The 26,130-nt window shown below is 42.3% G+C and overlaps 1 protein-coding gene across 1 annotated transcript in view; it reads left to right on the forward strand.

The window, feature by feature from the left end:
* The window catches only part of IGFBP7 (insulin like growth factor binding protein 7), a 72,535-nt gene that overhangs the window by 44,803 nt on the left and 1,602 nt on the right, over nt 1–26,130 (forward strand). The window contains exons 2-3 of the mRNA XM_007075885.2: nt 17,053–17,162; nt 25,452–25,568. Coding sequence (XP_007075947.2) covers nt 17,053–17,162; nt 25,452–25,568 — 227 coding nt within the window. The remainder of the gene's footprint in view (nt 1–17,052; nt 17,163–25,451; nt 25,569–26,130) is intronic.

Consider the following 26,130-nt stretch of genomic DNA (forward strand, 5'->3'; position numbering starts at 1 on the left):
ATGGATCTGGGTTCTTATAAGTCTACAGTCCACTGCCTATATGATAATTTAAGAGGATGAAAGTATTAATAGAAAAGGATTTATTTATTATAAGAGATGAATGTTAGTACTCCTATCCCACTAGAAAGGGAAGGGCGTGTCTCTCAACTGGAATTTTTCCTCTTCGTGTGGAATCACCAATTCTTCCATGTTTGGAAACAGATTTTTAAGTTGACCTTTTCACTTCAAACCTGATATAAACATCTTAAACATCCTTGGATAACTGGGGCTTATGCTTTGCTGTTTTTTTTTTTTTTTTAAATACGTCTTTTCCAATGGAAAAATATTGGTCAACCTGGAATTGCACTTTTGCACTTTGAAGTATTTATCCCATTTCCACTCTAGTTTCTCATCAAAAGTCTAACCAATGACCCCTGATTTTTAAATCTTGTTAATTGACTAATAAGGCAGCATTTTGCTATGGAGTCAGCCTTTATCTTCTGACTTCTGGGTTTTATCTAAGCTTTTAAATGAGGTTGCTACTTTTTTATAGATTTTTAACATATGATCTATGTTAGTGTAAGGGTAAAAATACAGAATCAGCAATTTAGGCCATTTGATTGCTCTGTTAGGTAGCTCAGTCAGGAACAAAAGAAAGGCATACCTAAACATTGACCTGTTTGTACCTATGAACGGTTAAGGACCAACTTTTAAGTAGTCCACGCTTAACAAAATCTCTGCATTTTAACCTTTCTCAAATGCTAAAGCATGCCCTGTACAAACTCTGGAATAGGAGTAGTTATACCTGACTAGCCCCCCCCCCCAAATATTTTTAATATTCAATAGCACAAAGAAAGCCATTTTCCCTAAACTCATGCTATTTAAACCTTCACATGAAAATACTACACCTGGTGTGTAATTTGGCAGAGGCATTGTTTCACTCAACTACTCAGCAGTGTATTGATCATCTACTCAGTGCTAGACAGTGAGACACAGAAAAGAAATAGAGTAAATTGGCAGGTCCTTACCAGCACTGAGCCCACAATCTGATGGGCTAGGCAGACATAATTAAAATGCCTTATGAAAATGATAGGATAAGGGTAAATATAGAGAGCCATGTAAGAACCAGAAAGGAGGCCTCATTCTAAATCGGGGGTGAGGGGTGAAGAGGAGTTGAGGGAGATGAGAAAGGAAGGGTCAAGGAAAATTTGTTAAATAGAAAGATAGCTGAGTGGTGCCTGGGAGGGAGTCAGTTAAGCATCTGACTCTCGATTTTTGACTCAGGCCATGATCTCATGGTTCATGGGATCAAGCTCCGTGCTGTCAGCACAGAGCCTGCTTGGGATTCATATTCATTCTCTCTCTCTCTCTCTCTCTCTCTCTCTCTCTCTCTCTCTCTCTCTTTCTCTTTCTTAAACATAAAAAAAATTTTTTTTAAAATGCTGAGACCCAAAGGATATCTAGGAGTTAACCAAGCAAACGTAGGGAGGAGTGGGAAATGAGGGGTTGGGGGAGGGAAGAGTGTTCCAGAAAAAGGAATGACGTGCAAAGATTAGCAGAGAGCAGGACATTTGAGGAACACAAGAAGTTCTTTATGGCTGGAGCTCAGAGTTCCAGAGGGATATGGCAAGAAATGAGGCTGGGAATATACTCAGGGCCAGATCTGATTTATTCTGGATTTTATAGTTTAGTAAATGTATTCATTTAGGGCCCTTATCCCCCTTCTGGTAGTTAAAAAGTTTTTCTCAAGATGAAGATGTAAATCTAAAACATATCCCAGAGAGACAACATTTTCACTAAGACAGGGATTGCTTATCTCTGCTCAGGAATGTTTACTAAGTGTTAACATTGACTTTTAAAGTTGTCATAGGATTTCTGCATATATAAGGTACTTTCTAAGAATATGGTATCTTCTTAATGATTTGTAAGACAAAACATGAAGTATATTTTCTAATACTGATTGTCACATTAAACATTTATTGAAACCATTAAAATACAGTCAAAATGGCTAGAGTTTCCAGACTCTCTTACTCCAAGATATGGGTAGGACTCCAATCATATAGTCACAGTAGGGTTAATATCTGCCCAGCATTCAGCATAAGGAGGATAATTGTCACCTATCTGGAGTTGTAAGTCCACTACCCAGAACCAGTCAGAGAACACCTCTGAAGCATTTCAGGCCAGAGTGTGAATGGTGAGCCATTGCCTCTCTTTAGGATTCTAGCAATTGTGTGACCTTTTCTCCAAAATATATTAATGTTTGTATTCTGTTGTTTGCCTTTTCGTCATGATAACTTGTAGACATAACTAATCTCCTTGGTTGACATTGAAAACCTCTGCAATCTAGTCTGGCCTTTACCTCTCAAGGTTTCTTTTCCTTCTCTCCAAACATTTGACACCCCCCACGCACACACAACAAAAGAAAGCAAGATGGAACATGTCGGTCATGGTGGATTATGGAAAGAGCCTAGGGAAACCACTGGGTTTGGACTCAGAAAAACTGGATTCACATCCTGGCCACACTACTCTCAATCTGGGCAACTTTGCACAAGCCACTTAACTTTACTGAATCTCAACTTTTGTATCTGTGAAATGACTCACTTAGCTCACAAGATTGTTGGGAAAGTCAAAATGAAGTTAATAGATAGAAAAGCACTTTGTGTGGTATAAAGCCCGATACCATTATCAATTATTATTTTTCCTCCGAGTGACGTTTCATTTCTTTGAGCATGCTAATCCCTTTGCCTGCCATCTCCTCACCCACCCCACCCACCACCTTTAACTTTTGAAAGCCCCTTGCCTCTTCCATGAATTCAGTTCTGACCTATTCAGTTACAATACCTTTTATATTTGCATCTAGATCATAGGACCAGTTACACCAGTCCTATGCTATAAATTACAATATAAGCATATTGTAATTGCTTATCTACTTGCCTACTTGTCTACACTTTCTGTATTGTAAACTCCTATTAGGCAGGAGTTCAACCCAACCTGTCTTTCTATCCCTCACGTCACCAGCACAAAATTTAGTGCATGGAGGGCCTGAATTAATTAATCCACTCCATGTTTTTACCTGCTTAGTGCCATGCAGTGCTGAAATTTGATTTAGTTAATATCATTGTGGATTGTTCTCACCTTTCATGCCATTTTCCATAGGGATTTTCCCTTATTGAATAAATTCAACTAAGCAATAGAAGTTAGTGTTCTAATTACAGGGATGGATATTGAAGTTGATGACTAGATGACATTTTTCTTTTGATATTACCTAATTATTAGAAATTAAACCTCTTGCCAGCCCAATCTTAACGTCTGATGATCAGTGTATTCCAGAAAGATCTGTTCTTTTAAACATCTTCCAAGTGTGTTAGATGACATTGGGAAAGCTATGTAGTGCTGACACTACAGAATATTTGTGGACTTGTTATTATTTGTGTGTAGGTTAAAATGCTGATTGCTCAGCATTTTAAAAATTAAAAAAAAATTTTTTTTAATTTTTAAATTTTTTAAAAAATTTTTAAAAATTTTTAAATTTAAAAAAAAAGAAAGAAAGAAAAAATTGGAACGGAGTGGATTTAATTTCTCTCCAATCCAGGGATCATGGCCCTCAGTTTTCACAGGCCAAGCTCACATGGATGGATATGTGGGTGGAAATATCAAGACAAGTTGCATGTTTAGCCAGCATCATACTTGTCCTAGGGGTCTTGTTCTTATTTATTTGAGTCTACTTTGAGTTTTCTTCTCTTCAAGCATCGGTTTCACTGACTGACAGGCTCAAAAACCATAATCTTTTCCCATGGACTCGATGAGCCTGGATTACTTTTCTGTCCCTTCCCCGTTGTTCACAAGCAGAACAAGCATGAACCCCCTTGTGAACAGGCATCATCTTTGAAGACTCCAGCTTCCTGAAGAGGTCACACATTTTGCTGGAGACATTTCCCAAGAATGGATCCAAAAGGCAAGGACTGAGGGGACATAAACTGCAGCTTTTACGTCAATTTCAGGAAGATCGAGGACATTTTCTTCCCCAAGTGTATAAAGAATGAGTTTTCCTACTTTTATGTATGGTTGCTCTGAAGAGGTGCCAGATCTGCGATCCCAGCTGCTCAGTGAGGAAATTATTTTCCTTCACTTAAACAAAAGAGTAAGATCTCCATGGCTGGAGCTGATGGTGGCTCTAGAAGGAACACCTGGGGAGGAAAAGGATGGTTCTGGGGGTGAGGCTTTCCCCCCAGTGCTCATCTCCCCTTAGGATACTTTGCATGTGGTTGTTCCCAGTCTCCTCACTTTTAAAACTCACCCTACTATTGAAACCATGAAAACTCCCCTTGTTTTTTCCTGCGTCATAAAAAGAATGAAGTTAGGGAAAATAAAACATGAAAAACAAAACAAAACACGGCACCACTAATTACAGAAAAATAATCCCTACCTAAAAGTGCTAAAGTAAAGATGTCTGATCCTATAAGAACTGGTAAGAGCAGCAAAGAGCATTCTCATGTTCCGTGAATCCCTTCTTCTGGAGCAACTATTCCTCTGTGCACTGGCATAGCTTTGCTTTACCTGCTTCTTGTATGTCTTAGCTCATAGCCACCCAGATGGGCTCCAGATTGTCCTCCACCCAATAAGCGCAAGCATGATTTGCTTCACTAATGAAAAATACAATATCCTTATTCAAAGTTCTCCAGCTCCTACCAGATAGGTCCTCCTACCACGAGATAAGCAAGATACACCCATTTCTCTGATTTTCAGAGTAGTGTTGTTTGGCACTTCTGAGCCTCATTGAACAATCTAGCTCACCCAGATAGTCCACTGCAATCCACATCTAGCACCTTCTGTGATGTGAATTTCCTGTCCACACTCAGAATGTCTTGTCCTTGTGCTGGAACACCCAGTCTGTTCACAGTGATTTATAAAGCAAGTACACAGTGGCACACCTAACAAGTACCCAGGACACATCAGAATTAGCGCACAGGGTAGGAGGGGTGTTTCTGTTCTAGTTTAAGCCTTAGGGACAGCACTAGAAAATGTAGAACTTGGGAGAAGAAAGGCTAAATCCTATGAGGAAGCTGGGAGGAAATCTGAGAACACTCAGCAAAGCAGATATAAACAAAGGCTGAGGCTTGGGATAAATAGCTGAGAGCTTTCAAGTCTCTGGACGTCACAGAGGAGTACAGAAAATAACCAGAGGGCACAGTGAAAGGGAATAACACTGAGAAAGAACAGGGGGAGCTCTTTTCGTGGGCGGCTGATTAACGTCTGGGGTTGTCGGCCAAGGAGGCAACTGTAACCATGAGTTCTAAGTGAGAAGGAGGCTGGGGCCCGAAGGGCAAAAACCTCACCAAGTAAAAATGCCAGACGCAGGCCCAGCACGCCCTGTGCTCTGTTCCTCGGCAGCCTGAAGGGGCCATTTTCTCACAGGTCCCTGTACCCTGCTCCTGGCCCCTGCAAACCAAGGTGAATGTGTCTTAACAGAGGCAGTCTGCCCCGAAATGAGCAAAGGGAAAAGGCCCTGATTTACTGGGATTTTTTAAGTAGGACACACAGACTTGGGGCACAGAGTCCCCCTGCCTGCGCATTGCCGGGGAAGGGTAGGAATTAGGAGGCAGCAGAGGTGCAGGGCAGGGCTGAGGACCAACTGCTTTATTTTAGGAAAATGACAGAGAACTGCTAAGACTCAGGACAACTCACAGCTTAAAGCTTCAGACACTGCGCATCACCCCACCCCCACCCATATGGCTGGAGCAATAGTAATAGCAACAATACAGTGTCACTACTATCCAGTTTCTGTGCCCTTCACCAGAGCCGGCTCCCCAGAGATTTCCCTCTTCTCCTTGAACACTTGCAACTCCCTGGGGTCCTTGGCCTCTCCTTGAAGAGGCTTGGAAGCATTTCGTCCTCAAATCTGTCCTCCCCGCCTCCTCTCCTACTTCCCGCCTTCCTGTCTCCCTTATCATCTGAGTGTCTCACGCTCTAAAGCTGTGTTGTAATGGAGTGGTTCTGCCGAGAGTCTTTTTTTAAATACCAGTGCCAGACCCCACGCCCAGACCAACGAGCAACTCTGGGAGTGAGGCCCAGGCGTGGGCATGAACTGTTCCCAGGGGCGCGCAGTGTGCAGCCAGGGTTGGCAACCACCGGGTAAGATGCTGCAAGATGGAATCCTTCTTAGAAGCCGGTTCCCCGGCAGCTGGAGCTCACCCCATTGGCTCTGTGTGTCTGGCTGCTGCTTATTTGTGTAGACGCCCCTCTGTGAGATCTTTTGCAACCTGTGTCACCTCTGGAGACTGACCAAGTCTACACTTTTTGATAACCCCTAGCCTGAAAGACTGACCCTGTGCTGGCCTGACCATTCCCACAGGCTGCTTCTGGAGTTTTCAGCCTGGCCTGAGGCATTTGCTGGGGTTTCTACAGTGTAAACCTCTGAGGGCTTCTCTAATGCCTGGGTTCAAGAGCATCTGTGTCTTTGGGACAGACCAGACTGTAGCCCTTGTTAACAAACAGGGTCTGTTGACAGAGACGAAGCTTTGAGGGTGAGCGACCTCCAGGCTTTGAAAGATTTTCCCTTACAACTTGGTTCAGGAAACATTTCCTGATGCCTGACCATGCCAGGCACTGAGTACATATGAAGAGAAAGGGGAGTGGGCAGGGACTCAAAGATGAAACATCTTGGGGGAACTGTCTAGGTTTCTAGGAATCCCAGAATCAGGTGGCAAGAAGTGCCTTTCTGTGGAAACTTCCCCACCCAATTCTGTGCTTATGGAATAGGAACAAGTAACCAAAATTTTTCTATGTTGGATTTAAGATGAGTCATAGTCCAGACAGGACAGGCCCATGAAATGTAGAAAAAAAAAAAAAAAAGTATTTCCAAGGGTACGTTAAGATACACCCACATGACTAGGGAGTTTCCCTTCATAACGGCATCCCATATAAAGTCAGTTCTTCCATATACTCAAACCAAATAAAGATCTAGCCTGCTAATTTAATTTGTATGGACATCAGTCATTGTAAGGGATCACTCCACCTTACACATCTGAACCTTTCATGGATTTACTTTGCCTAACGCAGGGTTCTCTCAAAGGTGACCCCAGACCACGTGTGCCAGAATCACCTGTGGGCGGCAGTCACTCCTTGGGGTCAGACTCTTGGTCTGTACCCCACTTCTCGTGCTAGACCCAAGTTAGGGGAAAAGAACAAGAAAATATTGTCAAAATAAGAGATTTGTTTGTAAGCAAGAGATTGTAAGAAGAGGCTTTCTGCTTATGTTCCATGGTCAGACTTACTGTAAAAATTTTGAGATGCTGCAAGATTCACAGTCATAGGATGAGATGTGAATACTATGATATCTACTACAGTTTAAAAAAAAAGTAGACAAGGGGTATCTGGGTGGGTCAGTTGGTCAAGCGTCTGACTTTTGGTTTCAGCTCAAGTCATGATCTCATGGTTTGTGGGTTCGAGCCCTGAGTCGGGCTCTGTGCTGACAGCTCAGAGCCTGCTCCGGATTCTCTGTCTCTGCCCCTCCCCCACTTGTGCCCATACTCTCTCTCTCTCAAAATAAATAAACTTAAAAAACTTATTTTTAATAGAAAAAATAGACTAATACACTCTAGGAAGATTCTCAGCGTCAAATATTGGAGTCAAAATGGGGTGTCTCATTAAAGCCCAGAGGTAACTAGGAGTCAGGAAATGTAACTCACAGGACTGGAGCACACCATCACCAGGGTTCTGTCTTTGGACAGTCTGCTTTCGGACGACTGCCCCTACAAATGAATGGCTCACGGCTGGCTAAGCAGCACCTTAGCTGTCTCCTGCTCTGCCTTGGGCAGGGTGGGGATGGTCAGGTGGTCAGTGAGCTGAGATCCCTCAGAGAAGCTGCCCCTGGGCCGGAGAGCCAAAGCTGCCTTCCTTCTATACGAGGGGCCCCCCGCTAACCTTCCCAGGGCTAAAACGTAAGCTAGACAATATTTGCCTTGGCACCACTGGTCCCCGCAGTCTGTATCTGTTCCTCTCTTTCCATAGGGTTCAGACCTCAGTGCCCAGATGGTACCTCACATTCAGCAAATTTAAACCCAAATCCATTTTTTGCACCTTCTCCAATTCAGTGCCTTCCTCAGGCATCCTGCTCCTGCTCATGATGTAGCAGCCTCCTCTTACCCAGCCCCACAACTTTGGACTCAGCGCCCACTTCCCACATCCAGGCGGTTACTGGATGGCATTTGTTTTCCTGAATACTCTCTCCAGTCTGCCACTGTCCTATCTGTTCTCATTGCTACAGCCTTGACTTAGCCCCCTACTCCTGCTGCAAAGGCCTTCAGAATCATGTCCTGAAATGCTACCTGCATCATGGCTGCCCAGCATTCAGGAGACACATTCGGCCATAAAGCCCCACCTCCTGTACCTTCCACTGTGCCCCACCCCTGATCTCCCATCCTCTCCTTTTATGCAACGCTCTCAGGGAGCCAGACTGGTGTGCTCGCTGTTCTGCCCACAGGCAACTGTTTTCCTGCCTCCACACCTCTGCTCAGACAAGTCCCTAAAGGTGAACACTTCCTTGTCAGAAGGCCTATTTCTGAACTTCAGGGCCTACTCAGACACCATCTCCTTTCCTTAACCACCCCAAGTCCAAGTAGTGTGTTGTCTCCATTCTCTGAATAAACAATTTTTATCAACTCCAGTCATAAGGAATTTACTTTGAAACAAAAGCAAGAGTTAGTACTGTTTACCCCATGCCTCAGCTACCGTGCTAATTACTGTATCTTGATTGCTCTCTCTGATACTCTCATGATTTCTATATTGTTACCCCATTTCACAGATGAACAAACTGAGAGAAGTTAAGTAACTTGTGCAGTGTCACATTACTCAGAAGTAGTAGAATTGTGCATCCAGGGTCTGTGCTCCAAACTCACTGTATAGTCTGTTACCTCTCCAGCATTTTGTTCTTAGTCTAAACTGTTAACCTTCCCCCATTGTATCCCAATAGATCATGTTTGGAGGAAAGGAAGCAATTCTTCTACACTTTTGCCCCCGGCAGTGTTTGACAGGGCCCCATCAGCATAAACTATTGGGTCTTCATTCAGACTAAAGAGTAAATGACTAACAGTAGCTACCATAACCAGATGACTTTGCCTTAAACTAAAACCCTGAAATTAAACCTGTTTCATGCTGTTTGCAATTTAGTCCTTTTTCCTCCTGCCCTTGCTGTCCTCCTCTGATGCCTTTGAGATTGTGTGCTAGATTCCTGTATCAAGCTTCAGCTGCTACATCATGCCACCTCTGGAAGTTCCCAAAATGACTTGCCTTGGCAGATGACTCTGCTCTTTAATTAGCCATAAAGCTACTGCTTCCCCTTATTTAATATCAGGAAGTTTTCACGTGTTTCATCCCCTTCCCCCTCTTGGCCATAGGGCCTTCCTACTATTCTTTTCCCAGTTTGTACTTTTGTTTGGTGCTTTTCCCTTTGAGTGTTATCATAATCCCATCTGGGGAATTTTGCCAAGATGTCTGAACTCTTTATCTCCATATGTGGTATCACAGTTCTTTCTTAAACCCTCCTTTTTTGGTATAAGTGCACATACTGTGTATGAACTATTCCAAGACTCAGCATCCTTAAGAGTCCAGATGAGTGTGGTTTGCAAATCTACCATAACTTAGAGAAGTCTTTATACTCAGCTGTCTTAGCCATGTTGATAAGTACTCAGTGAGAGCTATAATGTTAATCATATAGCCCAACATGATACAGAGACCCTATTTTTCATATGAGGATGATTGCAGATCCTTTCCCTCACAGCAGACCTACTCTCCTTGTTTGGATTTGCGTGACTAATATACACAAATTAATTTGCATCCCCTGATCATATACAAACAGGTTAATGAGTGGGCAGTAGCCAAGAAACATGGCTTAGGGCAAGAGAAAGTCAAGTAGAGGATTAAAGAAAATCTTGATAAATAATCTGCTAGCTGGTAAATAATAGGTGGTTCTGGCATCAGTTTGGTTAGGTTGTGTTGGCAGTGTGTACACTGGTACGTTTTCAAGACCATGACCATCTACTCAATTCCATATGACTGATAACATTATGTTCTGAATTTACTGCTGCCCTTTACCCACTGCATATAATCCGAGCTGTCCCTCCTTCCAGTGAACACAAAGAACACCTGATTCTGGAGTTTCTGGCTCAGTTCTGACTCCATCAGGGCACTGGCATCTTCAATTAGCCCTGCTGGGGAAAGCATTAGAGAACAATGATGCACCAAGCTGTGAGGCACTGTGAACCCAACAAGATTTCAGAGAAAAAATAAGTGGGAACTATACCCATACAAAAATGCCAAAGGGGGGGGGTCACACTTTAGCCTTGGAGCTTCAAATAAAGGATAGGGAGGGCATCCCAAGTAGGCTAGCACATCATCACAAGTATAATTTCGGGAAGTGGTAATGAGCATGTAATGGTGGATGAACATGATTGCTAAGAGCAGAGATTGAGTTTGGGTAGAAGTAAGAAAGAACATATTTGTAGGGTGAAAACAAAAGAGATGAGAGAAATGGAGAAAGCAATGAAGCAAAAAACAAAAAAAAAATGTGTGGTTGAATGTGATATCAATAAAAGAAGACAGAAACTGACTTTGGGGAGAATTTAACTTTTGACTGTTTTCCAGACTCAGTGGAATATATTCAGCTTCAACACATGACTTCTCCTAACATCTTCTATGTAGCTCTTTCAGATTAGAAAATTGGCTAAGTAATATCTGATACCTTTATAAGCTCTATTTTATTCATCACTGGGAGAATGAACCTTGTTATGAGTCACATACATTGCATTAAGGTAGGGGAGGAGAACACTGAACTGGTTCACAGGGCATGAGAGCTCCAGAGCCAAGTGTTCTGTCCCCAAGATTGCTTTGTTTTGTGTGTGTGTGTCTTTTTAATAGGAACATGGTAAGGACATCTCAGGTTGTGTCGGAGGAGTGTTTTGTGCTCTGTAAGAGACTACAAAATTGTTCACAGACTTCTTTTACATTATCCTCATGCTTTTTATAGGATAGGAAATTTTAACTCTCTTCTCTCTACTGCATCTTCATGTAAAATCAGCTCAAATGCGTTGTTGATCAAATTAAAAATTCTGTTTCAGGATCTTCTCCTTAGGACATTTGTGTGTTTGGTAAGAACTGCCATTCTTAGCCTCTTCTGACTCAAATGAAATATTCCAAATTTAAATCCATCCATCCACCATTCTTCCTTTTTTGTATTTTTCATGATTTCTTAGAACTCAGCTCTTTCTAGGTTATAATTGAGTATTCCTAAAATAATCTGATAATTTGTGGGTAATTTGTCTAGAAATTAAAAGAAGCTGAGGAGGAGGATGGAAATCTAGGTGGAAATTGTATGGGAGACTTCTGACTCCTTCTAGGTACTTTTAAGGTGATACTGATTCATTAAATTGAATTTTAGTTCTTTTCCAAACTCAGTACTTTCTTCTTCCTGGTTATAATTTCATTTAGGATCTGTCTTTCTTCATTTTCTCTCTCTTCTTCTCCTCCTTCACTTCCTCCCTCTTTCCCTTCAAGGAGTGATTAAAGAGAAGAGACCACATAAGGTTACTAGGCAAGAGTCAGGCTCTGTGCTCACAGCTCAGAGCCTGGAGCCTGCTTTGGATTCTGTGTCTCCCTTTCTCTCTGCCCCTCTCCCACTCAATGCTGTATCTCCATCTCTCTCAAAAATAAATAAACATTTAAAAAAAGAGAGCTTGGATGATAATTGAGATGGGAGAGGTAAGAATGGAAAATGGAGTAGCCTGGTTTGGGCCCAGTCATCTGAGACAGATATGTGTCTCTGAGGTGAGAAAGCCTTGGGGTGGACTCCTCATGCCAGCCACTGGGCAGCCCTTTGGGCAGCTTGGCTGCCGCCTGGGGTTGGCCAGGGCGGGGAAGGGGAGGAGACAGGTGGGGGCATTCAATAATTCTAGGTACAGGATGTTTGCTAGACAGATGTTTGAGCAGCCTGAAGTGCTTACTGGAACAAAGGCAAGGATAAATAAATAATTGAGCCTATCCTGGTGTTGGTCCCTATAGATTTAAATATTCTGCAACTTGTTTTAAATGGAATCCAAACACTGAGCATGATTTACACAGTAACGTTGTTACCCTTGGCCCAGCCTTGAGAACTGATTTTGAGCAGAAAGCTCAAAAGCCTGAAAACAAGCTCAGAGTGAACTAAAACTTCCTTTACTCTGAAAAACAGAAATAAATTCTGGATATTCTTTGGACTCTCGGAAAAAAGGCAGAGTGGAAAGAGAAGCTATTTGGTAGAGTCATTTCACTGAGCTTTCTCCTGAGGTAGAACAGAACCTTCAGGAATTGAATTGCATGATAGACCTGCAATTCAAGAGGATTGTTGGCAGTGAAATTGCTTATCGGTAGAATATATGGAACGATGGTTCTGGTTCTTTAGATGGAGGAGGGGAGTAAAGTGTTGTTGGATCTGCCATCGTATTAGCCCAAAATGTTTTCACCATCCCTTCACTTCTGTACAAAACCTGTCCACTTGGTGTCCCTATGGGTCACCATTAAGTCTCTTTCTTACTGTTTTTCACAATGTATCATCATCACTCATTTTTCTATAATGCTGCTGTATTCTGCCTTCATCACGAGTTTGTCCACTGTCTCTTCATACTCTGAGGGAATTTCCAGACCAGTGAGTAGCAAAGAATCAGGAGTTTAGTAAGTAGGTGACCCAGTGGGTATCAGCACCGAACAGAGTAAACAGGAAGAATCTGAAACCATGGATTCTTCCAACTCGGGAAGTCAGATTGAAGCCAGCCTGCCTCCACCTACTCCAGGAGGTTGGTTGATCTCTTGAGTGTTAGTCTAATTGTTCATTGATCTGACTTTGCTTTGCAAGACACTACATATCAAACTCTAAAGGCCATTCTATAGGTCAGCACTTTCCAGGTTAAATATTGTTTATTAAAGTTTTCATTGTGTTATTGAATCTGTCATTTGTTCAAGGACATATGAAATAGCCAAGGGTTTTTGTAAATGTGGTGCAGCAAACTGGTCCTAATGGCCCCTCTGCTCCTCTGCCCCATCAACTCAGCCAGATTCAGTGAGTAATACAGAATTTGTGGATTCTATACATACAGGATATGTAGGATTCTTGAGATAGCCTGGTAGCAGAATTGATGAGATCATTTATGTTCTTCGAACCGTCCGAATATTGACTCAGCCCATTCACCTCATTCCTAATATGTATTTTAGGGTTGGGAGAGAGAAAGAGGAACCCACAGCATGATTTGTCCTAATCTTGAACTGTGTAGCAATGGCTCTGATTCAAAGTATTCCTGGCTTCAGATGTTTGGAAAGAATTCTTGCTCTTCCTGAAATGGAATTCCTTATTCTTCTTGGAATAAGGAGAAGATTAGAGATGGATGGGTATAATGGATCTGCCCTCTATTCAGTATTATAGTTTGAACACTTTTCTAAATTATACCATAGTCATTGGTGCGCGGATAGACACATAGACCAAAGGAACAGAGAATAAGGAATCCAGAAGTAGTCCACACATATACAATGAATGAATTTATCATTACGATTCACTAAGAAAAGGATGGCCTTTTCAAGAAATAATGCCACAGCAGTTGATGTCCTTGCAGGGTGAGGGGGTGTGAACTTTGACCTCTATGTTATAACATCCACAAAAATTAATTCAGGATAGACCACAGACCTAAATGTGAAAGGTAAAACCATAAAGCTTGTAGAAGAAAATGGGACAACAGGAGAGATCTTTGTGACTTTGGGCTGGGCAAAAATCTCTTTTTAACATGGCACATAAAGTACTAATCATAAAAGAAAAATGTAATAAATTGGACTATATGAAAACTAAGAGTATCTTAGTTTTAAAATTATGCCATAGGAAGACTTCAGAGCATGTCTTCAAGGTCTGTGACAGAAAATCAGGCTGGAATTCTTCCACGGGCATTCCAGAATGTGCCCCCCTGACAAAGATGGAGGACCCTGCTACTCATTGTGACTCTAAGGAGATGGATGCAAGTTAAGATAAGTGGTTTGTTGCAAGGCTGAGGCTCTGAGACCTCACAATAAAAAATGTCTTCTGTTCCTTGTGTGGTTTTAATACATGAGAGGCAGCTTTGTTCCCAAGCCCCTCCACAATGCTGAACACTGGAGTATTCTTTTCAGAACAATCTCTTGGGATCCCCTGAGCTTTGAGGTCATCCTGACAAGTCTGTGTGTGGGAAGGAGGACAGAGCCACATGGAAGTCCTCAGAGAGGTGAGCGAAAGTAGTTCACATTCCAGCCAGATCCGGTTCTCTGGTCTCCAAGCCCCTGGAGGAAGCCTGAGATGGGATCGGGCCCAGCCCAGCCCTTTGCGGGGTCCCGTGTTGTTTCAGTCAGACTAGGAAGCATTGGAGACAGAGCCAGAAACATACATAAACACACACTGCCATGCTCCCCACATCCACATTTGAAACAGAAAAGCCAAGACCCAAGGCCACGATAGATGCTTCCTCTTCAGACCTAAGATTTAGAGGAGAGGAAGCACAAAATATATTTAGAGCTTTCAAAACTTTGATTGTTTTGCACATTCTTACAAAGGGGGAAAAAATAAAAATACCCCAAGGGATTAGAAAAAAATCAGCATCTAATACTTGAGATGAGTGGGAAAAATCTTCTGTGCTGGAGTCATTTCCTTTCTGTTTCAAGAAATTATTAGCGTGCTGGAAATAGCCTGTTGCAAAAGGGGAGACTTCGTGTCCTTTGAATGCTGATTATGCCAGAAAATTTTCCAGGCCTAGAGGGGAAGTTGTCCCTTTCCCAGGACACTGATGCAAGATGACCCTATAGTTAGACATTTTATTTGGCTGGAGGACCCAAGGAAGTGGAGAGCTGAAATTCAGAGGGGACGATTAACTCATTCATTCAAGAACCGGCAGTGAGCATTGAGGACAGGCCAGCTTTGGTTCTTGAGAAGTGTGCTGTCATACCTGGGAGGGGGCCGAGGTGGCAGGGAGGGCAGGCTCCCAGCTCTGCCTCCCTGTTCTGTGGACTGACCCTAATCTCTCTGAAGGTCCCTGTGCCCACAGCCTGGCATTCTTAATTAGCAGAAGTGAAATATTAAGTACAACCCACTAAGAAGCAGGTGTGCGAGCCTCTTCTACAGTGGATGCTGGGGAGCTGCCCCCCACTCCCCAAGGAGCAGTAAGCGAGCCCAGCTCTGTCTGTTGGTTTCAAAAGTGTTGCATTTCAGAGCTGGACCAGCAGGTGGGGTTACTTGCATCAGGTCCAGGTGATGTGTAAAGGATTGGAGTCCTGAGACTTTCCTATGGCATCTTACTTAGGTATTGCTTGGCTGATTGGAGCAGGTATCAGCACTTCTTCCATAAAGGCCCAGATTGTCAATGTTTAGGCCATACAACCCTGGCCACAATTGCCAGACTCTAGGCATGACTGTGTTCCAATAAATCTTAATTTATGGACACTGACATGTGAAGCTCTTTTAATTTTCACAATTTTCCCCCCCACCAACCATTTAAAAACACAAAGACCTCTTAGGACCTGTGCAAAATCAAGTGGCAGGCCAGGCTTGGCCCATGGGCCATAGTTTTTGCTGGCCCAAGGATGTCTTTAGGAACAAAAAGGATGTATACCATTGTTGGTGGTCCTGTGTAATTACAGGAGGGGATAGATCTGATACAGAAGCCCTAGAGATGTGTTTCAGAATTGGTGGAGGTGGGGAAGGGGAGATATCACTTAGGCTCTCCCTGTGTGGACGGTCTCATACCTGTTGAGGCTTTTAGGCAGTGCCTTGACAGGTTCCCCCACTTGCCAACGCCCCCTTGCCCAGGAGCTAGACACTTAGAACTCTGGGAAAGAGCTATCTCCTTGGGTGTCCTGGTCACACACAAGAGACCTGTCACTGCTGCTGTTTTATCCACTGCATCCCCCAACTGAGAAGAAAGACCTTTCTACCTTCTCCCTGGATACCCAGGCCGCTTCTGTTCAGAAGTACCTTTGCAGTCTCCAGGGCACACAGCACTCTACATTTTTGTCTTAGATGAAAGTCATCCATTCCTGCCTGATCACTTTGATTTGTCAATCTTAGACCCTAAGCTTCCTAAAACAGGGACTGCCATCTTTTCTGGGTGCTCAGCACCTTTTCAAATATCTTCTTAGATTTTTTTCTTTCATTACCTAAGGAGTGGTTGGGTTGGGTATTGCCCTCTCCACCAAAAAAATATAGAAATTCTGATAAACAAAAAGGAAAAACATTAAACATTTTGGAACTGAACTTCCTTATTTTGGAATATCCTAGATAATGCAAAACAACTGGTAAATTTATTTATTTTTTATCTTTTAGTATAAAGTGTTTATTTTTCTTTAATATACAAAATCTATTGTCAAATTGGTTTCCATACAACACCCAGCGCTCATCCCAAAAGATGCCCTCTTCAATGCCCATCACCTACCCTCCCCACCCTCCCACCCCCCATCAACCCTCAGTTCTCAGTTTTTAAGAGTCTCTTATGCTTTGGCTCTCTCCCACTCTAACCTCTTTTTTTTTTCCTTCCCCTCCCCCACGGGTTTCTGTTAAGTTTCTCAGGATCCACATAAGAGTGAAAACATATGGTATCTGTCTTTCTCTGTATGGCTTATTTCACTTAGCATCACACTCTCCAGTTCCATCCACGTTGCTACAAAGGGCCATATTTCATTCTTTCTCATTGCCACGTAGTACTCCATTGTGTATATAAACCACAATTTCTTTATCCATTCATCAACAACTGGTAAATTTAAACCATTAAACATGATTTGAGGGAGTAGAAAATTTTGTAAATAATAAATTTACAATCATTCATCCTAATGATTTTTGTTATTTAGATGTATACATTTCCAGAGCAGAGCTTAAAATCATGCTGGTCACAGGGGGAAACCAGTCTGATCTTTGAAATTTGTCTAGATAATGCACAGAAGGGACAGCCTCATAAACATAATCAAGAACTTACTGGCTAGCATGCTGACTGATGTTAAAGACTGTTTAAAAAGACGGGTTTGGCTTTGTGTCCTCTCGTGTAGGTCCTTCCATTGTGACACCTCCCAAGGACATCTGGAATATCACTGGCGCCCAGGTGTACTTGAGCTGTGAGGTCATCGGAATCCCAACCCCTGTCCTCATCTGGAACAAGGTCAGTGACACAGATTTCAGGAAGACGTCCTCGACTGACAGTCTCCCCTCTCACTGTGCAATGATGGCAGTAATCTAAAACCTTTGGCCTCTTCTATTCCCTGCAGCTTCTCAAATGTGGTGAAGCCTTGTGGCCATCTTGCAGACACCTCGCCTGGCTCTGTTGAACAATTTTACTGACCTCAAAAATAATCTCTGCTTTTGTTGTCAGTGCCTGAGAAGGGAGCCTTAGGAACTAGAAAACTATAACGCTGAACACACTAACCCACCCTCTGAGCGTGTGCATGTGTGAGTGTGAGCATGAGTGTGTGTGTTCCCATCGGAGACAGTATAGCATAGTGGGTAAGGATGTGAGTCTCTTAACCAGATTGTTAGAGTTCTAAGCCTGGGCTTTCTTAGCCTGAGCGGTATTAACATTTTGAAACAGACGATTCTTTGTTGTGGGGGCTGCCCTGTGCATCATCCCTGACCCCCTATCTACCAAATGCCAATAGCACCCTCCCTGAAGTTGTGGGAAATGTCTCCTGGGGGAAAAATCTCCTAGAATGAGAATGAGTGCTTTAAACCTCAGTTTCCTCCTTTATGGTGAAGGCAGCATATAATTTCTGTAAAGGTTGCGTAGAGTAATGCAGGTAAAATTACTTGGCTTGTTATCAGATACATAGCTAGAATTCAGTTGATGGTAGCTACTGTTCCTGGAAATATATCTCTTCAAGTGGCATTATCTTGTGTAACTGTCTTCACATTTGAAGGACAGCATATTCTCAGCAAGTCTGTAGAAGGCAAAAGAAAATACTCATTTGCCAGATCAAATAATACTTCACAGTTATACTGTACATTATTTTTCATTATGTCCTTTTTTGTGCATTTTGCCTCGGTTAAGGCTCACGACAGCACTATGGAGTAAATATCATCAAACTTGTGCCAACAAAAAGGAAATCTAGTTTAAGTAAAAAGGTATAACCAGATACTCCTTTTTGGCTGGTTTACTTCTCCAGCAATCTCTAAGGTGGTCTCTCTTAATTATTTTGTTTGCTGGTATCTGACCAGAGGATCAACTTCTAGAATTCCAGGCAGATTGTGGCTCCTGTGGTCAGAACTCTTTATGTTGCAAGTTGTAGAAACTCACTTCAAACTACTTTGGGCAAGAAAAAGGGAGGGTGAGGAGTGGTGATTCCAGCCTCTGGGACAGCTAGATCCAGGTACGCAAGTGGTCAGGACTCTTCGCTCTCAGTGTATTGGTCTCATTTTTTTCTTTTACCTCAAGAAGCTTCCTCCACACCTTAGGCCGCATTGTCACTGGCAGCTCCAAGCTCATGTTACTATCACAGCTTGAAGACTCCAGAGGAAAGAAAGGGCTCCCCCTCTCCCTGCTGCATTGTAAATCCCATTGAAGGACTCAGGTCGGGTCACCTGCTGCCCTCTGGCTCCCCCAGGTGGCCAGAGGGGTGCATCACCCCCCCTACCGCCCTCACCCCCCCCTCCCCTCACCTCCCCCCTCACACCCCCCTCCCCCCGACAAGGGAACCATCCGGTTGGGAGGGAAGGGTGATTCCAAAAAGTGCCTGGGAGTGGGGGTGGGCAGAGACTCCACCAGCTACATTACAACTGACTTTTACAGCTGAAACTTCTGTTGAAGAGAATAATAAAATTATACCTCCATAAATTTCTTTTTGGAAGGGGAGCAAGGAGCAAGCAGTGAAGAGCAAAAATGCAGCCAGTGGATGTGCGCCTCCTGACAAAGCTGCTGCTGCTCCTCGTTGCTTATTTGGAGGCTTTGTTCAGAGGGTGGAGAAGCGGAGGAACAACTTTTCCAAAGAGTATCCATAAAAAGCTCTGTTGCAGTTCTCTAGGGATCAGGGTGACCCAAGTGTCTGGAGTCTATGACCTTATTGACAAATCTTGGCAGAGAATGATTTCCTCAGTCCTTGCTCTGCCCCACCCCAGCTAACATACATACATACCAGGGGAATAAATCTGCCTTGAAATCTTTTCCTTTAAGCTTTTGGGATAATATGGAGCAGAGCCCACGGGCTTCCCTGAGGATTTGTGGCTGGAGGTGGGGGACAGAGGAGACTTGCCAGAAACAAGCAAAAACCCAGCTGCCAGGCTCTGCTGAATTTTCTGTACCTTCTTAATGTAATTTGCCACATGCATGACCTAAAGCAATGTTTTTTTAGGCCGTGACCCATCAGTGAGTGTTCAGTTCAATGTTAGGGATCACAACCAGGAGATTCTTTTTTAACTTTTTTCTCTCAGCGTGGTTGCTTGCTTGCTTGCTTGCTCTCTTTTTTTCTTTTCTTTTTTCTTTTCTTTTCTTTCTTAATGTGTATTTATTTTTTGAGAGAGAGAGAGCACAAGAAAGGGATGGGCAGAGAGAGAGGAAGACACAGAATCGGAAGCAGGCTCCAGGCTCTGAGCTGTCAGCACAGAGCCCGATGCGGGGCTCAAACTCACGAACTGTGAGATCATGACCTGAGCCAAAGTCAGACACTCAGCCAAGACACCCAGGTGCCCCAGATTCTTTAAAAATAAAAAGAAGAACAGAAAATATCTTAAGGCACATCGATCACTTTTAGTAGGGGTGTCATTTCATACAACTTTTCTTTTGTATATTCCAGATCCCAATGCAGAATATACTTCTATGGGCCATGTCACCGACCCAAAAAATTAAATAGGCCGTTTTTTCCCCACTCTCCCTGTAACCAGACTGTTAAGAATACAAGCAAAAAAGGTCACGTTCAAATTCAATTTAAGCATAGAAGTGATTTTTTATTATAAACGAATATTAGAATCTCAGTTGTTAAGCTGAAGTTCAAAGAAGGTAGCATGTCTTTCTTGCTCAAGAATTCTCAGCAAGAGCAGAGCTGACAGAACAAGCCTGCTGCTCTCCAGACACTCAAGTAGTACCTCTTGTGGCTGCCACAGCCCAGTGAACGGTCTGTGCTTTTCTGCCCTGTAGTTATCATATGATATTAACAAGCCCCATACTTTTTCACAAACCTCCAGCCTACAAACATTCCAGGAGCAATATTTTGAAATGGGGAAATGAACTGAAATAGCCATATTTCAGGCTGAAATAGCCTTAACCCAGGTAAGTCAGAGAGATGGTGCTTACAGAGAAGATAAATCATCTAGAATTCCTTCCAAACACTGGGAGTTTCTGAGACTGAGGCTCTCTATTCATTTCTTTTCCTGCCTTGAGATTTCTCCAGATTTGGGCTTGCAAAACCTAGAATATTTTTTTTTAATTAAAAATAGTAAGGGGGCGCCTAGGTGGCTCAGTCAGTTAACTGTCTGACTTCGGCTCAGGTCATGCATGGTCTCGCAGTTCATTCTCTGCTGTCAGTGTGGAGCTCGCTTTGGATCCTCTGTCTCCCTCTCTTTGCCTCTCCTCTGCCTCGCACATGTTCTCTCTCTCTCTCTCTCAAAAATAAACATTAAAAAAATTTTTTTTAAATAATAAGTGATAATGGTAATAAGGAGAAGCTCTCCAAAGATGTAAAAAGAGAGTTCAAAATCTCCCTTCTTCCTTCCACTCCCTAAAATAACCAGTGTGAACTGCCCTGGTTTTATCTTTCTATACCCTCACTTGTGCCCATACATACACCCACATATCCTCAGTGTATGGAGTGAGGTAGGAATATAGTGAGCATATTACTCTGAAATTTGCTTTTCTCAATAAATACTTTGTGGGCATCCCTCTAGGTCTGCTTCTCAGCAACTACATGATATTCCAAGTATGGATCTCCATAATTACTAAATCATTCCTGTATTGTTTCTGTGGTTTCCAATTTTTGACCACGTTAAATAATGCAACCTTAAACATGAGTCTATATATATCCTATATTTAAGTCCTTCCCCCTGCCCCGACAGGATAGAGTCCCCCCAAAAGATACATGACTAAGTATGTCAAAAGATTTAATGCTGGTGTTAATAGACAATGTCAGATTACTTTCTAAATAGATTGTAGTAGTTCACACTCCCCCAGTAGGGATGGGTGCCATTTTCCTGCATCCTTACCAGCACTGAATATTGCCCTACTTTTTATTATTATTATTATTTTCTATTTTAGAGAGAAAGAGTGCAAGAGGGGGAGAGGGGGAGAGAGAGAATCCCAAGCAGGCTCCATCTTGGTATGCAGCCCAACATGGGGCTCAATCCCATGACCCTGGGACACGATCTGAGCTGAAATCAAGAGTTGGACGCTCACCCAACCGAGCCACCCAGGCACCCACTTTTTAATTTTTGTTAATGATGGGTAAAAGAATTCCTTTCATTATTGCTTTGATTTCCTTGACTACATTGAGAATATTTTTTTTCACACTGTAGTTTTGTGGGCTTTGTTTTTTGTTTTGAGAGAGAGTGCAAGCTGGGGAAAGGGACACAGAGAGAGAGAGAGAGAGAATGAGAGAGAGAATCCCAAGCAGGCTCCATGCTCAGTGTGGAGCTGGACACTCCCTGGGATCATGACCTGAGCCAAAATCAAGAATTGGACACTGAACCAACTGAACCACCCAGATGTCCCTTTCACATTGTAGTATTTAAATATTTTTGTGGTTCTACAACTTTTTTAAATATTTGTTTTATTTTCATTACCGTATAGTTAACAGTGTTCTATTAGTTTCAGGTGCACAATATAGTGATTCAGCAATTCCACACATCACCCAGTGTTCCTCACAAGTGCACTCCTTAATCCCCATCACCTATTTCAACCATCTCCTCCTCCACCTCCCCTCTGGTAACTGTTCCCTGTAGTTAAGAGTCTGTTTGTTGATTTGTCTTTTTTTCCCCCTTTGGTTTCTTAAATTCCACATATGAGTGAAATTGTATGGTGTTTGTCTTTCTCTGACTTATTTCACTTAGCGTTATACTCTTTAGCTTTATGTTGTTGCAAATGGCAAGATTGCATTCTTTGTATGGCTGAATAATAATACTCCATTGTGTATATATACCCCATCATCTTTAACCATTTAATAATGGACACTTGGGCTGCTTCTATAATTTGGCTGTTGCACATACTGCTGCTGTAAACATAAAGGTGCGTGTATCCCTTTGAATTAGCATTCTGTATTTTTGGGGTTAATAATCAGTGCAATTACTGGATCATAGGGTAGTTCTATTTTTAACTTTTTGAGGAACTTCCATCCTGTTTTCCATAGTGGCTGCACCAGTTTGTGTTCCCACCAACAGTGCATGAGTATTCCTTTTTCTCCACATCCTCGTCAACACTTATTGTTTCTTGCTGTTTTGATTTTAGCCATTCTGACAGGTGTGAAGTGGTATCATTGTGGTTTTGATTTGCATCTCCCTTATGAGTGATGTTGAGCACATTTTCATGTGTCTGTTGGCCATCTGGATGTCTTTTTTAGAGAAATGTCTGGTCATGTCTTCTGCCCAGTTTTAATTGCATTGCTTTTTGGTCTTTATATATTTTATATATAAGGTCTTTACATACTTTGAAGAGAATATTTTCATGTTTGTGTTTTATATGAATTGCCTGTTCAAATATCCTTTACCCATTTTTTTATTTTTGAGAGAGTGAGGGTGAGCGGGGGAGGGGCAGGGGAGTGGGGGATAGAGGATCCAAAGCATGCTCTATGCTGTTAGCACAGAGCCTGATGTGCGGGTCAGACTCACAAACTGTGAGATCATGACCTGAGCCGAAGTCCATCACTTAATCAACTGAGCCACCCAGGCGCCCCCCCCCCCCCTTTACCCATTTTTCTGTTGGGTTGTTATTATTAGTCTGTGGCTTTTTTTACATGAGAGATAATGATCAACTTTCTCACATATTACAAATATTTTTTTCCTAGACATTTTGTCTTTAATGGGTTACAGTGGCTGGAGATCTGAAAGTTTCAACAGACATGTATTTATTTCATCATAAACCTCTTCAGAAACTTCACCAAAAAGGCACAGCAAATATGTCCGTACTGCATAAATGTCCTTTAATGGTTCCCTGAAATTCAGTGAAGCTTCAAAATGTATTAACCTGTAAGAATCAGACTAATCCACCCTACTTCCAAAGTCATTGGCACTTTTTTATTATTAATTGCTTATCTGCAATAGGATTCAGGAAGACGTTGTTACAGCTAAAATCCAAGCAGAGAGCGCTGAAAGGACTTCCTGGGTCTTCCTGATTCTCTCCTAGCTGACCCTTTATGGTGAGCAGTGACTGCTAGCCAGTTTTTTCTGCCTAGATTTCTAAGGGTCAAACTCTGAAGCACTTCCAGCCTATTGTACATCTGTAGAATTGTTTTAGAAGCCACTTTTTTCAGCCTGCATACTTTTTTTCCCCCCAAATTAGAGAACACATTTATCAGTGAACTCCCCTTACATAAGGGAGCAGGGGAGTATGCCATATAAAAAATTCACTATGTAGTAATTCTTGACATTTCTACAGGTTTTCTATGTGGTGTGTACCTTTTTACAATATATTAAAATGAGTTCCGTTAAACATTCATTTTCTAATCCAATACTTAAAACAATTTCTCTGTACATAGTGAACCAGGTTTCCTCACAGAACGCTCTCCCTAAGAGTGACATACTTTGAGGACCAACAGGTTAGTTGTGGAGATTCAGTAATTCAGGCAGTAGTGTTTTTTTGCTCTGGTCACACACAAAGCTCTTAAAGAATCCTAAAATTCAATAAAGACCAGAGATCTATTACTTTGGCCATTAAATCAAATTAATACTTACACCATTATTAAAGCCATTTTTAAATATTTCAAAATCTGCACAAAAACAAAAAAATCTGCACTAGCATGAACTGTTTTGCCAGCTACTTGAGAAATGGAAGGAAAAAAGATGCCTGTTCATCTGTTTTGTCTTTCTAGCACTTATATGCGAAAAACACGAAGATACCTGGTTTTCTCTAAGAGTGGCAATATGGGGAAATCCAAGGGGGGTGGGGGGGGAAGCAAACAAGCAAAATCCAGGCATTCCGAATCAGTAATGCTAGATACTTTTTAGAGTAGGAGTTGGCCTAGGTCCCTCGTGGTTTTCAGAGCCCTGGCCCTGGTGTCACACCACAGAAAAAGAGTAGGTTTGAAGTCGAGACCAGAGTGACAGCACGTGGTAAGCGTGGGATCACGCAGGAGAACAGCGGCACTAATGTGGAGGGTTTGTACTGTAAGGTGGTCTTTTTTGGCTTAGAATTTGCTTAATTATAAAAGAAAAAATGAAAGCTACGTGAAATTGTAGATCCTTTTTTCTAATTAGAGGTAGTAACATCAAGCTAGCTCTTAAAGGTGGCCTGGGATGGAATAAACAAACATTACTTCATGTATCTGTGTGATTTTTTAAACCCATCATTATCATACACCTTAAAATATTTGTATTCTGTGACTCAAGCAATTCCACTTCTCCAAATTTATGCTAAATCTATATGCACAGAAGGGTTATAAGTAAATTTTACTTTTCCGTATATTTTTATGTATTTTCCAGAGTTTATATAATGAACACAGTTCAGGAGGGCAAAAATTAGGACAGTGTTCATTATTGCCCTCAAACCAAGGTGCGTGTCTTCTTAACCCATCCCTGTTCTCACCATAACACACACGGGGGTAGGCAGCTTTTGTCAGGTCTTTAGTAAACCATTTGATGAACCCTTGGCCCTCAGAACAAAAGGAATGATATTGGCTTTGGACTCGACTGATTTTCCATTTCTGTAGTGGTTGCAGGACCTGGGCTCTTGTATAAGGTCCCAAGAATCAGACCTAGCACTTGGTGACACAGTTTGTCAAACATGGTGTGGCAAGCAAGAAAAAACTCAGCAAAGAAAAACAGAGTTTACAAGGGCATGAGTGAATGATGGTAGCCAGTGGCAGGAAAGTATGACGGTGTGTATTCCCCCAAGCATGCAGAAAAATAATTTAAAATACAAAGGGGCACCAGATGGCTCAAATGGCCATCTTGCCTCAGGTCATGATCTCACTGTTCCCAAATTCTAGCCCTACATCGGGCTCTGGTCTTGACAGCTCAGAGTCTGGAGCCTGCTTCAGATTCTAGGTCTCCCTCTCTCTCTGCCCCTTCCCCGCTCACGCTCTGTCTCTCCCCAAAAATAAACATTAAAAAATATAACATATAAACTTAGAGGGAAACTTACAGGAGGAAATAAAAGAAGATCTATATGTAAGTATTAAGGAAAGGGTAATATGGAAATTGCTGGGTTTAATCTAGTTAGAAAGTCTGAGGTATGCCCTATACAATTCTAAGAATGTTGATCATGTTCCAAGCTGATAAATCAATGCAGAAAGCCCAACAGTATTTCCTTTTGTTTTTGCAGGTAAAAAGGGGTAACTATGGAGTTCAAAGGACAGAACTCTTGCCTGGTGACAGGGACAACCTGGCTATTCAGACGCGGGGTGGCCCAGAAAAGCATGAAGTCACTGGCTGGGTGCTGGTGAGTACAAAGAACTGGCAAGGATTTCATTCTTAGGATTAGACACTGCAAACCTGGCAAAGGTGCCAGATGTCCTGCCCGGGCTGCCCTGCCACCGTCTTTGCAATGGCCCTACTAGGAGCCTGCTATTCCTCTTTCAGAGGTAACTAAAAAAAAAAAAAAAAAAAAAAAAAAAAAAAAAAAAAAAAAAAAAAAAGAGTTGAGGTTGTTTGAATGTTTTGGAAATAACCAACAAATAAATGAGAACTAATTTTTTATCTTAAGAATTCAAAGCAGGGGCGCCTGACTGGCTGAGTCAGTAGAGTATGTGACTCTTGATCTCCAGGTTGTGAGTTCAAGCCCCACGGTGGGCTAGAGCTTACTTTAAAAAAAAAAGAAGAAAGAAAGAAATTCAAAGCAAAATCCTCACAGGAAACTAAATGGCCCGAGCATTAGTTAATCAATTATTAACTTTACTTGACGTGTGATACTGCTAGATAGAGCTTATATACTCTGTCAAGGTCTTCCTCAAACTAGTATGTGTACCTGTTGGACAGCTCTTTACCTCTGCAGGGTGATCAGA

The sequence above is a fragment of the Panthera tigris genome, chromosome B1 (assembly GCF_018350195.1).
Source record: "Panthera tigris isolate Pti1 chromosome B1, P.tigris_Pti1_mat1.1, whole genome shotgun sequence".
Classification (NCBI taxonomy): domain Eukaryota; kingdom Metazoa; phylum Chordata; class Mammalia; order Carnivora; family Felidae; genus Panthera; species Panthera tigris.